At 37.2% G+C, this 15,577-nt stretch overlaps 1 protein-coding gene across 3 annotated transcripts in view; it reads right to left on the bottom strand.

The window, feature by feature from the left end:
* Positions 1-15,577, bottom strand: part of LOC102603371 (paladin) — a 32,100-nt gene that overhangs the window by 3,388 nt on the left and 13,135 nt on the right. For all 3 annotated transcript variants that reach the window (XR_001472142.1, XM_006365388.2, XM_015304459.1), the window contains 10 exons: positions 13,571-13,704; positions 13,424-13,483; positions 12,923-13,158; positions 11,552-11,981; positions 10,045-10,368; positions 9,335-9,934; positions 9,079-9,252; positions 4,530-4,760; positions 4,170-4,453; positions 2,705-2,989 (listed from right to left, as the gene is read on the bottom strand). Coding sequence is in view for 2 of the 3 variants with exons in the window: in XM_006365388.2 (XP_006365450.1) it covers positions 2,705-2,989; positions 4,170-4,453; positions 4,530-4,760; positions 9,079-9,252; positions 9,335-9,934; positions 10,045-10,368; positions 11,552-11,981; positions 12,923-13,158; positions 13,424-13,483; positions 13,571-13,704 (2,758 nt within the window). In the remaining variant the exon portion in view is untranslated. The remainder of the gene's footprint in view (positions 1-2,704; positions 2,990-4,169; positions 4,454-4,529; positions 4,761-9,078; positions 9,253-9,334; positions 9,935-10,044; positions 10,369-11,551; positions 11,982-12,922; positions 13,159-13,423; positions 13,484-13,570; positions 13,705-15,577) is intronic.

The raw sequence follows: 15,577 nt of genomic DNA, 5'->3' as shown, positions 1-15,577 counted from the left end.
GATGTCCGATTCTGGAAACGCTCTAGCTGATAGGTTTTGGCGAAGAAACTGCTGGTTCAAAGCTTTCAACAGACCTTAGGGAAAAGATGTGCTTTATGACATAAAAAAAGGTCCTGAAAACATGGGTATATAATGTGCAGCTAATAAAGAGCATGTGGAGAGTTCAAGAAAGGGGATTTTGGGGCTGACAGAGCAGTCTAAGTCATTTTCAGTGACTTAAATCCAAACATCTGGATGAAAGTTTCAACCAAATTTTAGTCGAATAAATAACGCAAACAACACTCACAGTATTTTCTTCATCAGTGACAAAAACACAGGGGTCAACGCAAGCAGAACTCCTGAACTTGGGGGAGAAAATAACAGAACCTGGCCTGCAAGGCTCGAAACATGCAAATACCATGACTTAACTATGATGGGTGATACTCTAAAGGAGGGGAAGAAAATAGTGAAAGATCAACATAACTCAATGGCTATCCAAGAAGGAAAAGAGATTGCAAATGGGTATTGGAAGATGCAGAACCTATTCAACAACATCAAAATTTGCTACCAGACAAGTAGATGGATGCAACAATTTGGGTGCACCAAAATTTGATTAAAATGGGCAAAATTTTTGGGGTAGAGTTTCAAGGACATGAGGCAGAAGATTTGGAACTGCTCAAGCAAATTGACAGTAGCCCAGAGAAATGGAAACCGAGGTTTCTATCAAGAGGTCTAGATACAAAGGAGTTCACGAACTAAGAGTACTGCTTTTGATGTCAAGTTCAACTGTTCAAGAATGATGGAAAGAGGAACAAGGGAAAGGGTGGAAATTGTTTTAATGAAGATCAATTTGATGTCATGGAATGTCAGGGGGCTTAATAATAAGGATAAAAGAAAAGTAATAAAGAGCCTGATACACAAATGGAATGGCTGATATCATTTGTCTTCAGGAAACAAAATTAGAAGGGAATGTAAGGGAGATCATTGAAGAGATTTGGAGGAGTAAATGGGTGAGATTTGTCTACTTAGAAGCTAGTGGTACAGGGTATACTCATGTTATAGGATAGTAGAATTTGGAGAGCGACCTCTTTCCAAATTGGTTCATATACCTTAACTTGCAAGTTTGAGACACTCTTACAAGACTTTGAGAGTCACATAACAAGGGTATATGCACCAATTTGCAGATATGAAAGGGAAAATGTTTGGGAAGAGATGGCAGCAGCTAGGTTCTTGATGGGTGGTCCCTGGTTGTTTGTGGGGATTTCAACATCACAAGATTTCCTTCTGAAATGAATTGTAGGAGGAGATCTCCATCTATGTTATACAGGATATGAAATTGATCGATCCTCAACTGAAAGGGGGCTCTTTCACTTGGTTCAAAGAAGATAATCACATGATTGTTTCCAGAATTGACAGAATACTTATATCAGAAAAGGGGGATGATAGTTTCAGCAATATCAAACTTCTACAGAGAAGAGTGGGATGACAGGTTCAGCAATATCAAACTTCTACAGAGTAGAGTAAGATGACAGGTTCAGCAATATCAAACTTCTACAGAGAAGAGTGGAATGATAGGTCAGCAATATCAAACTTCTACAGAGAATTGACTATGATAGTATGGGTCTCTGGGAACAGAACAAATCTTATTTCAAATTTGAGAATTGGTGGTTAAGCACGGAAGGTTTTGTGGACAGAAAAAGAGAATGGTGAATGTCTTTTGAGGTTGCAAGGCAAGTCTAATTATATTCTAGCTTGCAAGCTCAAAGCACTTAAAGGCAAGCTAAAGGAATGGAGAAGTATACCAAAAAATAAAAAAACCTTCAAAAAATAAATGGTTCTCTACCGAAGAAGAAGCCCATCCTTAAATACAAATAAGTACCTCATGGTACACCAAAAAGATATTAAAGATAAGAAACTATTCTTCAAATGTACAAAATCAGGCTCACTTCCTTCAAAAGCTCTTGTAGTTCTCTCTCCATACTACCCACATTAAAGCCAATGAAGCAATATACCATGCCCTATGTCTTCTCTTCTGCCATCTAAAAGCCCAACTGAATACAACATCCTTCACCGTACCCAGCATAGTCCAAAACCAAACCATCTCAGAATCTTCAACCAAAGTTGTGAAGCTATCTGGCAATGCAATAGAAGACAGTCCACATCCTTTCCTGTATTTTTGCACATGAAACACCAACACAATTGCTCCACTTCCTCAAGTTTTCGGTAGTCAGAATCGCTCGTTAACCATGCAAAAAAAAATACATCTTTCTCGACGATGTTGGGGATCCAAATGGACAGGTTTGTAAGATTTGTACATCTTTACAAAGCAACTTGCCATAGTAAGACGACTTTACCGGTAAAAGAGCACCCTTCCCTAAGCCTTATAACCTAGACAACTCACCACTGCTCCCTCTCTATATCTCCCTCTTATCTTGGAGTAATTAGTTTACCCAATTCCCCTAATATGCACATATCTTAATAAGCATTAAACGATATTTTTGACTCACTAATAGTCTTCACCCAATAAAGTCAGAAAAGTTCAGTCACTAGTTCCTTTTACTGTTGAATAGAGATTCCTAATTGAACCTAATGATAATTTTATGGTATAAGGAGTTTATGGAATCTATGCCCTCAACCAATCTCCTGTGTAGTATTCAGTAAGCTGGACTGCTAAAGGAAGCTAGAAGAAACCCATGCATTTATGGATTAAATAGAGGATGTGTACCTTTCTATCACAGCGTCAACGTCTGTCTTGCTCTCGGGGCCGTGCACAAGAACCCTAGTGAGGCTTAATATGTCCCGATAGTCACCCATTTTCTGTGCCTCTTCATCAGAAATCTGAACATTGAAATTCTCTAGAGGTGAACAAGGAAGACCAGTACTTTCAAATGGTCGATGAATATCCAATGACAATTTAACCTCAGCTTCAAGCCTTAAACAAATAATAGCCATTGCATAAGCAATCCCTCCAAATCCTGTGTGTGATACAAAAAGGTAAGATCCTGCAGCGCTGTTTAGAGAAAAAAAAAAGAACAATTAGTTTAATTTTCCTTCTAATGAGAACATAGAAAAGGAAGTCACTGATTAACAACTCTCAAATAAATTCTTCATCGACACAGGTAAAAAAATTATCACTAGAAAGACATCTTATATCCTTTGGCAATCAAAATCACACTGCACCTGACACAGTTAAGACTTTTTCCTCTGGATTCGGGGAGGAGAAATTATCAACTAGAAAGACATCTTATATCCTTTGGCAATCAAAATCACACTGCACCTGACACAGTTAAGACTTTTTCCTCTGGATTCGGGGAGGAGAAATTATCAACTAGAAAGACATCTTATATCCTTTGGCAATCAAAATCACACTGCACCTGACACAGTTAAGACTTTTCCTCTGGATTCGGGGAGAGAAATTATCACTAGAAAGACATCTTATATCCTTTGGCAATCAAAATCACACTGCACCTGACACAGTTAAGACTTTTCCTCTGGATTCGGGGAGAGAAATTATCACTAGAAAGACATCTTATATCCTTTGGCAATCAAAATCACACTACACCTGACACAGAATAGACTTTTTCGCTGGATTCAGGGTGAGAATAGTAAAAGAAGAAGTATGTTATAACATTTATCTTATCAAAGAACGAACGATTAAATCTTCTCAAACATCAAATCAAGCCAGACAACTTTAGGAATGGAGCTTTTGCGCCATTAACTAGTATAAATTGGCAGTAACAAGTTAATGATAGTTCAATTAAGATTCCTAAACTCACAACAACATAACTAGTGGTTTGGGGGGGGAGGAGGATGTACGCAAACCTTACCTCTACCTTTGCGGGGCAGAGAGGATGTTTCCTATCAAAACTCCTAAGCTCACGAAAAAATTAGTATAGCAAGGCATATCCTATTATATCCAATTGGACATTCTCTGAGATATTTAGAGTTTCTGAGACGAGCAATTCCACAAACATGAGTTTTACTTCTAGTTCTAACGCCATCTGTCAATGTCATGGTGATGGCTGCAGAAGGACAAGAAGCTATCCAACTTTCATATACAATCAATGAATTATGCCTCAGTTCTAATATGCCAACTTTTCCCTCACAAAAACAGCTAGTGAAAATTTGAATGACCTCTCTCAGAAGTTGAAGACATTTAAATGTTCTGCAAAGTATGTGCTGCCACTTACTCGTCTTTACAGTATTGGATAGCATCAATATCGGAAGACAGGGCATCTTTCTCTCTAGTCAACGGTATCCTCCTATAGATTATGTCATACCCTTCATACTTCAGGCTTGCATATACCTCAGCAGGAGTCTTAACATCATCCACAAATATGTTTTCCCAATATCCAATGATACTAACTTGATTTGAAGTCGGGTTAAACTCTTCACGATGCAGAAGCATCCTACCACCAGATTGTCTAATCTCACATTGAATGTCATCTTTTAACCGTGCCTCCAAGTGTTCCACCTGTGGGGAAAATGAAGTTAAATAGATAATAAAATCATCGTAACCATTGTTTGAAGGGGTAATTTGATTGACTGACCAATGAACCAGTGATTCCAACATGCTTCAAGGATTCAACAGGCTTGTTCAATTCTCTAAGAACAAAGGGTGTTCCATTAATATAAACAACAGCCTCTTCTCTTAGATCAGTTAAAATTACTCTTTTAGCAAATCTTTCTTTTGACGTCTGGTTTGCACCAAGGTAAGTCAACATCTCCTTTGCACCAGCAATTGTAGGTGTTGCCATGCTATAAATGGGGTATCCATCAACCTAAAAAGGATGAGAAATTCAGTAAGAATTTCAAGTTTTAGCCATTAAAATAAAACTCAAAATTCACAAATTTGTAGATCTATGCATATTCACTACAAAATTTATGTTCTTAGCCTCTATCTCTCTCCAATCAGTGTATTATACTCTTCCAATACAAGGTCATATAAATGCATTGTACATGCAACATTTGCAAATGTGAACAAATCTACCCTATACAATTAGGTAAAAGTTGAATATTTTGTCTATTTATTCTACGACCTGAATTCTGCCTGATTAGACGGATAGAGTCCATGCTGTGATAATTTGAGCTATGGAGATTTTTATTGAGATCTATAATGGTAGGGGAGGGATAAACGAATCCCCTACTGAATCGTCAAGTGAATGGGGGTAGAATACTTCGGACTTCTTTATTTGGCCCATTCTTTATACACTGCTTTGGTAAGGTTTGACTAGCAATTTTTTTGTACTTTCCATTGTTGTTGACTGTCTCTTCTGTAATATTCATAAGGATAGTAATTTTCTGCTTACCTGATCTTGCTGTGCTGTTGTTTTTTGTTTCTGCCTTTACATTAGTTCTCTAATAGCAGCAGAGTGATAAACCAGCCCCATATTGCATCACTGATTGGGGTACTATACTTTGGACTTCTTTGTTTGACCCGATTTTCGTACACTGCTCTGTTTAGTCTTGCCTAGCAGCTTTTCATACTCTCCCTTATTGTTCACAGCCTCTTTTGTATTCATTTTCTACATAACTGCTTCTCTGTTTTCCATTCAGGGTTTACTTATTGTTCAGTGCTTTCATTTCCTAGTATTCTAAGATTCTGGTTGGGAAAAGTAGCAATCTTCTATAATAAAAAAAAAAACAGGCAGAATCATGAATTATCTTCTCTAATAGTAGCAGAGGGATAAACCAGCCCCATACTGCATCACTGATTGGGGTACAATACTTTCTTCTTTGTTTGACCCAGTTTTCGTACACTGCTCTGGTTAGTCTTGCCTGACAGCTTTTTTTTTTTGAGAAAGTTAACTGGTATTATAAACAAAAGGAGTACACCAATAGTGTGCTCCTACATAGTTACATCAAAAGTATGAAAGGACAGCCCAAAACAAAATCTATCTCCTATATTCCTTATAAACTGTCTAGAAATAGGTTAATTTCCCCTATATCCTTAGGTACAGAATGTATACACCAAAAGTAAAATGTTGCTAAACAGTTCATCTTTATACTTTGGAAGGGAATGTTCTTGTTCTCAAAACATCTCTGGTTTCTCTCCTTCCAGATTGTCCACCAGATGCAAGAAGGGACAATCTTCCATCTCTCCTTGTGTTCTGACTGATTTCCATCTCTATTCCAGCATGCTAGTACTTCTGAAGTATGCCTTGGCATGGCCCATCCAATACCCCTCAGAATGAACCATTGCCATAATTTTCCAGTCACTTTACACTGCAGAAAAAGATGATTTACTGTCTCTATTTCAGCTTCACAAAAAAAACATCTAGAGCATAACTGCCTGCCCCTTTTCATAAGGTTGTCCTGGGTCAGAACTGCTTGACTTGCAACTAGCCAAGTAAAACAGGCCACTTTATGAGGTATCTTCCCTTTCCAGATCATCTTCCATGGCCACCATTCCTTGGTTTCTGTTGAGATATTCAGCATCTTGTAGGCTGCTTTCACCCTGAACTTGCCACCTTTGTCCAAACTCCATAATAGTTTGTCTTCCTCAAAATTGAGACTCTTAGCTTGTTCCAAGGTATTGTAGAACTGAATCATTCTCTCCACTTCCCAGTCATTGAGGAGTCTTCTGAAGGATAGATTCCAACCTTGTGCATTTTTGACCTCTGAGATAGTAGCTAGCTTCTGTTGATTGAGATTGTAAATGTCTGGAAACTGTTGCCTCAGAGGTGTTTGCCCCACCCATATATCATTCCAGAACATGGTCTTTCTGCCATTACTCACTTTGATCACAGAATTACCCCACATTTTTGGCCACTGATTTCTGATAGTCCTCCATAGAGGTATTCTTGAGTCTCAAAGGCATATCCTGGGCTATGCCTAGAAGAATTACTGAAGCCCTAAAAAGTTGGGAGGAGGCAGGAGTGCTAGCTAAAGACAGAACGAGATGGAGAATTATCCCTGCTTCAATCTGGTGGGCAACCTGGAAAGAGAGAAATTCTAGGTGTTTTGAGAGCGTAGAGAATAGTATGCAGAAAGTTAAACTCAACTGCATTTTGTTGTTATGTTTTTGGTGCAATCAATTATACTCAAATGAAACTGTCTCTATAATTGATGTTCTAGATTCAATTTAGATTTAGAATAGTGGAGTTTTTGGAGTTCATCTGTATATAAGGTTTAGTACTGCCCATGTACTATTGTGTTATAATACAAAGTTACCAAGTTTCAAAAAAAAAAGATAGTCCTCCATAGTCCCCTTTCATAAGGAGTTTTAACTGCCTGAGTAGTCCATGGTCCTTCCCTACCATATCTTGCAATGATGCTTTTCTTCCATAGGCCCTGCTCATCTGCTGCTAGTCTCCATAGCCATTTTAGCAGAAGGCCCTTGTTTTGTGCTTTCAGATTCTTAATTCCTAAACCTCCCTCTTTTTTGGATGTTATGACAACCTCCCACTTAACCAAATGGTGCTTCTTCTCCCCTTCACCATTGCCTTGCCAAAGAAAGTTTCTCCTGATAGCATCCAACTTTTTGATTATCTTCCCATGAATGGGGAAAAGGGACATCATGTAAGTTGGCATGGCATCAAGAACACTATTGATCAGTGTGACTCTGCCACCCAAAGATAAATATTGACTTCTCCAGTTAACTAGCTTCTTTTCACACCTTTCCACCACAGAGTTCCATATGTTCATGGACTTACTCTTAGCTCCCAATGGCATTCCAAGATAGGTGGTGGGAAGCTCTCCTATCTTACCACCTAAAATGTTTGCCAAAGTACTGATTTCTGGAACTTCATTCACAGGATAGATAAAACTCTTTTCCCAATTTATATGAAGTCCAGACACTGCTTCAAATAGGATGAAGATAACCCTTAGGTGTTTTAGTTGTTCCTTCTCTGCTTCACAAAAAACCAAGGTGTCATCAGCATATTGTAAATGGGAAATAGACACTCCCAGGGAGTTTCCTTCATTCACAGTGAAGCCCCTGATTCTGTTATTCACCTGAGCACTCTTCAGCATGTCACTTAAACCTTCCATGGCCAAAATGAAAAGAAAAGGAGACAGGGGGTCTCCTTGTCTCAACCCTCTCTCAGAGGAGAAGAAACCAGTTGGAGAGCCATTTATCAAAACTGAAAACTTCACTGTAGTTATGCAGAACCTCATCCATTTTATCCATGTGTTGCCAAACCCCATCCTCCTTAATGTTCTCCACATATGTTCCCAATTCAAATGATCATAAGCTTTTTCTATGTCTAGCTTGCATAGAATTCCTGGAGCTTTGGATCTGTATCTCAAGTCCACACATTCATTAGCCACCAATATTGCATCCATAATTTGCCTGCCCTTTATGAATGCCATTTGTTGTTCATCCACTGTTAAAATCTTTGATATGATTTTGTAGATACTCCCAATCAAGCTAATTGGTCTAAAATCTTGCCTGACAGCTTTTTATACTCTCCCTTGTCGTTGACAACCTCTTTTGTACTCATCTTCTACATACCTGCTTCTCTGTTTTCCATTCAGGGTTTACTTATTGTTTTTCATATCCTAATATTCTAAGATTCCGGTTGAGAAAACTAGCAATCTTCTATAACAAAACCAGGCAAAAACATGCCTTATCTTCTCTCTTTTTTTTTTCTTTTTTTTTTTGTTTCTTGTTTGTTGTTTTGTGGGTATATTCTTCTCTCCAATTTCCTGTGTGTATGCATTTCATCAGAGTTTTCATACTCACATTTTTGCATTTGATCCTAATTTTTTCAAGTCTATTTATGTATTATTGGTCTCGCGCATTATAGGCAACAAAAAAAACTATGTTAACATAATACTCTATATATTATTGTATACTATTTTTTATTTTTAAATGGAAAAAAACATTTACCATACACATAAATATACTGTATGCTAAATTTGTCTCAAAGCATTATTACTCTATCTAGTTGAAAATAGTTGTTTGCCATATAAAAATTGGCTTCAAAATCTATGTGATGAAAATCTTGTGTGTGGATGATAAAGGCCTGTGTTGTAAATGGTACAATACATTTCTCTTGGAAACCCTAACACAAGTATAACTATCTCCATATTAGGCATGTGAAATCAAAATTCAGCTTCTCTTATCGTCCTGACAATAGTGGAAATTTAACATACCCTGTAAACATGAGGAGCACCATGAATTTGTATGTGACTGGAAGTTCTTTGGCCAGGAAAGAAGTACATCTTGAGAATAGACCCTTTACCAAGAACAGAGCCATTCCGATCTTTCACAATAGCTTCCATAACAGCATCTCCATGTTGTGACTCATGTGCAGCTCTTAGTTCCTCCTGTACAAACAATTATAACAGAATCAAATCGAGCTTCAAAAGAATCCATAACCATGAGACAGACAGATGACAGAGGCATTACCGGGATGGTAAAGAATCTCCCAGGCCGTAATCTGATTGACCACTTCATTGCTTGAACCTCTGGCCTCTGGTGCAGCCAATCTTTGAATGTCATCCTCGATTCTCCTTGTCCACAAAATCCATCAAATGCTTCGCTACCAAGATATGCAGCAAAAGCAATCAAACGAAAATATCGTTCCAAGTATTCAGCACCACGATTTAGTGCTACCCTTCTTTCTCTAGGCTCATTATGCTGCTGATTAAACAACTTCCTGTATTGCAAGACTGCTTGGCGTATGTTCTGCAGAGCTGAACATCGATCAATAATGGCATCTAAGGCCTCTCGGCATTCCACCCCATTATCAAACAATCTTGTTATTTTCCAGAGCAACAGGATGTCATTTATCCCAAATGCATCATTCGTGTGTGTTTGAGGTCTACTTTTCAATACTAAAGGTGCAGGTGGATGGGATTGGCCTTCACTTTCATCACCGCTTGACATATCACCACCTAAATCAGGATTTGATGCATCATGCAATACTCTAATTGGTCTCCCACAATCAATACGTAATTTCAAAAGGCATGCAGTTACAGTTCCAGTAGTAGTCCTCCCTATACCCATCTGTATTCGCAGAAAAAGTAAATCAGCATCATCTGTTTGGAGCCAAATGTCTCGGAAAATACAAGTAAATCGAAGAAGAAGAAGAAAAAGAAGAATAGATACTAAGTTACCTGGCAATTAAAGACAAAAGCAGTATCCTTGGAAGCAGATGCTATATTAAAAGACAATACATCGAAGTCAGAACTTCGGGGAGCTTTGCCATCAGTGATAGGAACACGAGCATACTTTATAGGAAAACCATCAGCCTCCAAGCACTTAAAGACCTCCACAGGAGTTTGAACTGCATCAGAGCTCACATGTTCCCAAGCATCAAATATTTGACCGTCATCAGTTTCATGAATAACCATTATTGCTCCTTGATAACGTTCAGCTTCTCGCATAATGTCATCCTTTAATCTAGCTTCCATTTTTTCTACTCTTTCACGATCGATGCCCTATATTCATTTAGTTGTAACTAGCCAGTTTAATAATCATAACTCAAAATCATAAGTAATAGACGAGTCAAGACCCTAAAGCAAATCCACTTAAAAGAAGGAAATATCTTGTATTTTCAGCAAACTCTGTAACACAAGAAGCCCTTGCATTAGAAATGAAAATATTGTACACCGAAGAAAACAAAATAAGGCTTTTAAGATACAGAACAGGAACTTTAACAACTTCCAAGTAAAAGATAAAATAGTTACTGAAACACATGCGTAATTCAATATAGAACTACCTGTACCATTTGAAATCTATCAAAATCAGCTTGGAACAAATTCCAGTTTATGCAATCTGATTATTCGGTACAAAGGAAGTACTGATTAGATTGTCTTCTTTGATAAATTAATATCAGCCAAAGGTTCAAAAAAGGGACTTAAAGCAAAGATATTTGCACTATGTTCTACTCCCTCCGTGTCAATTTAAGTACCTTAATTTGACTAGGCACGGAGTTTAAGAAAATAAAGGAGACTTTTGAATCTTATGGTTCTAAACTAAACATGTGTACAATGTACCAAAATACCCTTTGAATCTTGTGGTCTTAAGCATGCCAAATAGGATTTTGGAATAAAAGAGTTACTAAATATAGAAAATATCATTGTTTTCTCAACAGACCAATAAAGAAAGTAAGACATATAAATTGAAACAATTGAGATCTCATCGGATTTAATATCAATAAGAATATCTTCTAAAATTAATAACATGTGACACAAGAAATTGCAAGAACTTTTAAAAAGGTAGTAAGACAAAAAATTAAAATCATACAGAAGCTCCATGATCTACTTTTCTTGATTTTCATGTGAAAAGAAAAAGAAAGAAAGAAGCTGCATTCCTCCAAACAGAGAAAACCAAAAGGTAGAGGAACGGCTTCTGACAGCATAATAGAAGTCTAAAATATGGATTCAAGTAACAGTCTTAGAAATGAGTATCCGAGACAAGTATGGATCTGATACAGGTCAATTCAATTTTTTATCGTTTTTAACATGCCTGTTTTAAAAGATCCATATTATGATACAATACAATGTCACACACATTTGGCAATGATACGTCAATGCAAAATGAAGGGTTTATGCATCATCAGCAGTAACAAGATCTGACATAAGCTATTTATCTAAAATTTGCATGAAATTGCATTCATACCGTGTATTCAAGCATATTTTTATAGGGCCTTTCAACCTCACGGAGTACAAATGGTTTTCCGTTGATGTAGATAACAGGTTCTTCTCTCATATTGTGCCAGAAAACTGGACGCCCACCTTTGGAGCTACCAATCCTTTGAATTACAGATCGAATCCCACTGACAGTTGGATTTGCAACACCATATACAGGAAATCCTGGAATTTCTCTAAAGTTAGGAGCACCTTCTAATATTTCTGGCAAGCCAGGATGTTGACAGCCAGGGCAGTGGTCACTCTTAAGAACAGTTTGCGGTCCGAGAACCTCTCCGTTCCTCAAAGCAGCTACTTGCCCCATCTCAGAAGGGCGATCATCAGTAGAGTCAACTAATTTAGCAAGAGAAGGTTCCAGGCTCACATAGCCAAGTGCTCCCATTGGGTCTCTCCTTAGCAACCTGCAGCCAAATCTAGCATATAAGTCTTCCAATAATGCACGATTCCTTCGGGATTTTACAGGGGGAAAAAACATCTCTTAAAAGCACATACAAGTGTTCACAAAGTTCTATAAACACCAATCCAATGACAAGAATCATAAACTAGTGTATGTAGTAATATCTTTTTCAATACAAACCATCATCCACAGAGATGAGATGTTATAAGGAAGCCTTCATTACATTAGAAAAATTTAAGCAAATCAGAACACCAGCCACATATGGGAAGTAACTAGATCAATGCATCACATAGTAGAGACAACTGACTTACTAAACTTCAGAGGCTTCTCAAAGTTCAGATCCACAAGTTCAAAGAGATGTTTCTACCTGTTCTCTCCAAATACCAATCACCAAGCCCCAAACCAAATAACTTAAAAAGGAACTAAGATGGGACAAATTGAACAAACTTAGTGATTGCATAGATTTTCTTGAGAAATATTAAAGTTAATTTTCTCCATATAATATTGGTGGTTTAGAATATTTAAATATTTAATGAACAAGTAGATTGCATGGCTGCTAGGGTGATCAGATGCCATTCGACAACTGAACTGAACATCAGTTTAGTATATGGAGATTAGACGTCAATTTTGGCCAAATTATGTTCACATTCTGGAGGCATCTCTTTAATTTCTCACATACATTTACGACGGTTCAAATTCTGTAAACATGAAAGTTTATAAGGCCTAAAAACAAGTGTATATAATACACATGAATCAGTGACAAAATACTGACATGAAAAAATGATGCAAGATAACCACCTGAAAGAGTCGGTTGCAGCAGTAATATTTATGTGTCGAAAAAAAATCAGAGTAAAAACAATAATCAGAATAACTACGACAAAAGTGCAACATAAAATCATGTAAGGAAAGCACTTTAAACATAATAGCAGAATATTTTATCCTTACCTGCGGATTATACTATATAACTCCGGTCTTGCTTTCATCCAATCACTAAAGCTGCAATGAGCAGAGGACCCAGCAAAAAGTGCATCTCGTTGTGTATGGAGATATACAGCAAAACATATGAGGAAGTAATATCTTTCTAGGTACTCCACAAAAAATGAAAGTGCTGCCTCTCTCTTCATCTCATCAGGTTGGCGCAAAATGCTATTGCGATATATGGCAATAGCTTCACGTAGGTTCTGCATGTAGATCCATGTATTAAATTAAAAATTTGCATCATAATTTTTTTATCTCAGACCCACACGAATAGAAACTGCAAAATTTCAAGCATTCTAAAATGAGATGAAATAAAAGGGATGATAGAAAGATTCTTCATGAGTTGTTCTCATCAGAAGAAGCATATCATGCCAATAAGAAGACAGAATAGAAGATTGTGCGGAAAAAATAACCAAATGCAAAACGTAGTAGAAGCAAAACATTTTCTCACACATAATAAACCCCTACCTGCATAGAGGAACATTTGTCTATGACCTTATCCACTTGTCTTTTGCCTTCGACACCACCCTATAAAGCACAACCCCAGTCAATATTAGATCAACAAAATGCCAAATCTGCTAAAATTATTGAAATAGAAAGTTATTGTTTTGCTACCTCTAATACTCGAATCAAGCTTCTAATTACAGTATATTCCCCTCTACGGATTGCCTCCTCTGAGTTTGCTAATGTGTCATTCAGATTGGAGATGCAGTCAGAAACTCTGCCAATGGAATTGCTCCTCGGAATTCCTGTTAGATGAAAACATCTCAAGTAACATTTCCAGAAGATTTAAACATAGAACTGATGAGAATTAAAAGAGTGATTCATGCAGACCCTGCAGGACAGACAGGTTTAGTGATTTAGCTTTTAGATCAAGTGCTGGCAATCTACCTTCACAGTTTCTTGTTTTTGAGGAAATAAAGTAATAAAATTTTATTCATGAAGGGCAAACAATTGACAGTATACGAGTATACACAAAAAGTAGAAAGATTTACAAGAAGATAAGACTTTGTACAAACAATAGTACATCACCCAATCATCTATACAAATAAGAAACCTCGTAGGCGCACAGAAGAAAAAACAAGGACAAGAGGCTACTCTTCAAGTGTACAAAATCACTCCGTCTTCTAAGGGTCCAACTAAACATCACTTATTTCCGCTGCCTGGCATCACCTACTGAATCGCAAACCATCTCAGTATTTTCCACCACAAGCGAGACGCTACCAGACAATGTAAAATAAGATAATTCACTTCTTCATTCGAACTTTTACACATAAAATACCAACTGGCATATGTAACGTTCTTCTTCCTCTTCCTCAAATTCTCAATTGTCAAGATCATCCCTCTCCCCCAGTTAGCCAAACGAAAAACACACCTTAATCGAAACCCTAGGATTCATACTGATAGATATGTAAAAAGAATCTCCTCCATTACCAAAAGTTTTTCATACTAGGAGTAAGCAGAATATATGCCACTATTCCCTTCCTTTTTAAACAGACGGATTCTAAACATTAAACTTCATTATTCTGAAAGAGTCTTCTCTTCCTTTTTCTTCACGTATCAGAATTTGGATATTGAGTCGCTCTGCTAAGCATTAAATTTCCGATACCTATTCCCTTAAAAGATTCTTTTTCATCTCCTTCTTCATAATATTACAGTTGGGGTATTGAGTTCCTCCTTTTAACATTGATTCCGATGACTATTCTAGAAAAGTTATTTTCTCTTCTCTCTTCATGATATCAAAGTAAGGTATTGAATCCCTTTTCTCTGAACAAATGAATTTCAGGTCACTATCCAAAAAGAATAAAAGAGATCCTTCCAACTAAAAAGGCTTAATAAAACAAAATCCAAGAACAAAGAGCGAGAGAGATTTTGGTGTATCTGGACGTAAAGTAAAGATATTCTGATGGTCCATCAACTCCCATTCACACTGTAAAGTCTAGATATAACAATTCAGTTGGCATAATCTTTTCTTTTATATTGGTAAAAGCATGGGATTCTTTCGTTTATGTCCCTTCGACCAAACTTAATTACCAGCGCTAGCCGAAATATACAAAATCTGTACTCTGATTATGTATATTAATTGTATATATACATTTATACTTAAATACATAAAACCTAGACATTTGCTTGTAATTTTGTAAACTAGATCACCCAAATGCATTGGTTTGTAATTATCCCTAAAAGTATTGTATTTTTTTTTGTTTCTCGCCCGGTTTCCGGTACCCCCGTTGGGGTCTAACTAAATCCAGAGTCGCACCGTGAAGTCCCACATTGGGAAAAGTATTGTATTAAAGAGCAGCAAACTACTGCAAAGTATTTACAAAGGAAAGTCTCATTAAAGGTTGTGTAATGAGCTCAAAAAGTCTATAATGACCTCTACATCATTTGCAATTTCCATCTTACACCAATAAAACAATAAAGAACTGCATCTCTCCTTAATGCTGATTACAGATTCCTCTTTGCTCTCAAAAATTCCTGAGTTCCTTCTTTCTAAATGATCCGCCAGATGGAAACAGGCATTGTATTCCATATCTTTTGCTTGTCCTTCCCCAGCCCTTTCAAGTATCAACATTTTGGTAGCTCAGTAGTTGTCCTAGGCATTGCCCAGCTAACCCCCCC

Source organism: Solanum tuberosum, unplaced genomic scaffold (assembly GCF_000226075.1).
Source record: "Solanum tuberosum cultivar DM 1-3 516 R44 unplaced genomic scaffold, SolTub_3.0 scf00541, whole genome shotgun sequence".
NCBI lineage: Eukaryota > Viridiplantae > Streptophyta > Magnoliopsida > Solanales > Solanaceae > Solanum > Solanum tuberosum.
Note: the sequence above shows the minus strand (reverse complement) of the source record. Positions and strands in the feature narration are given on the sequence as shown.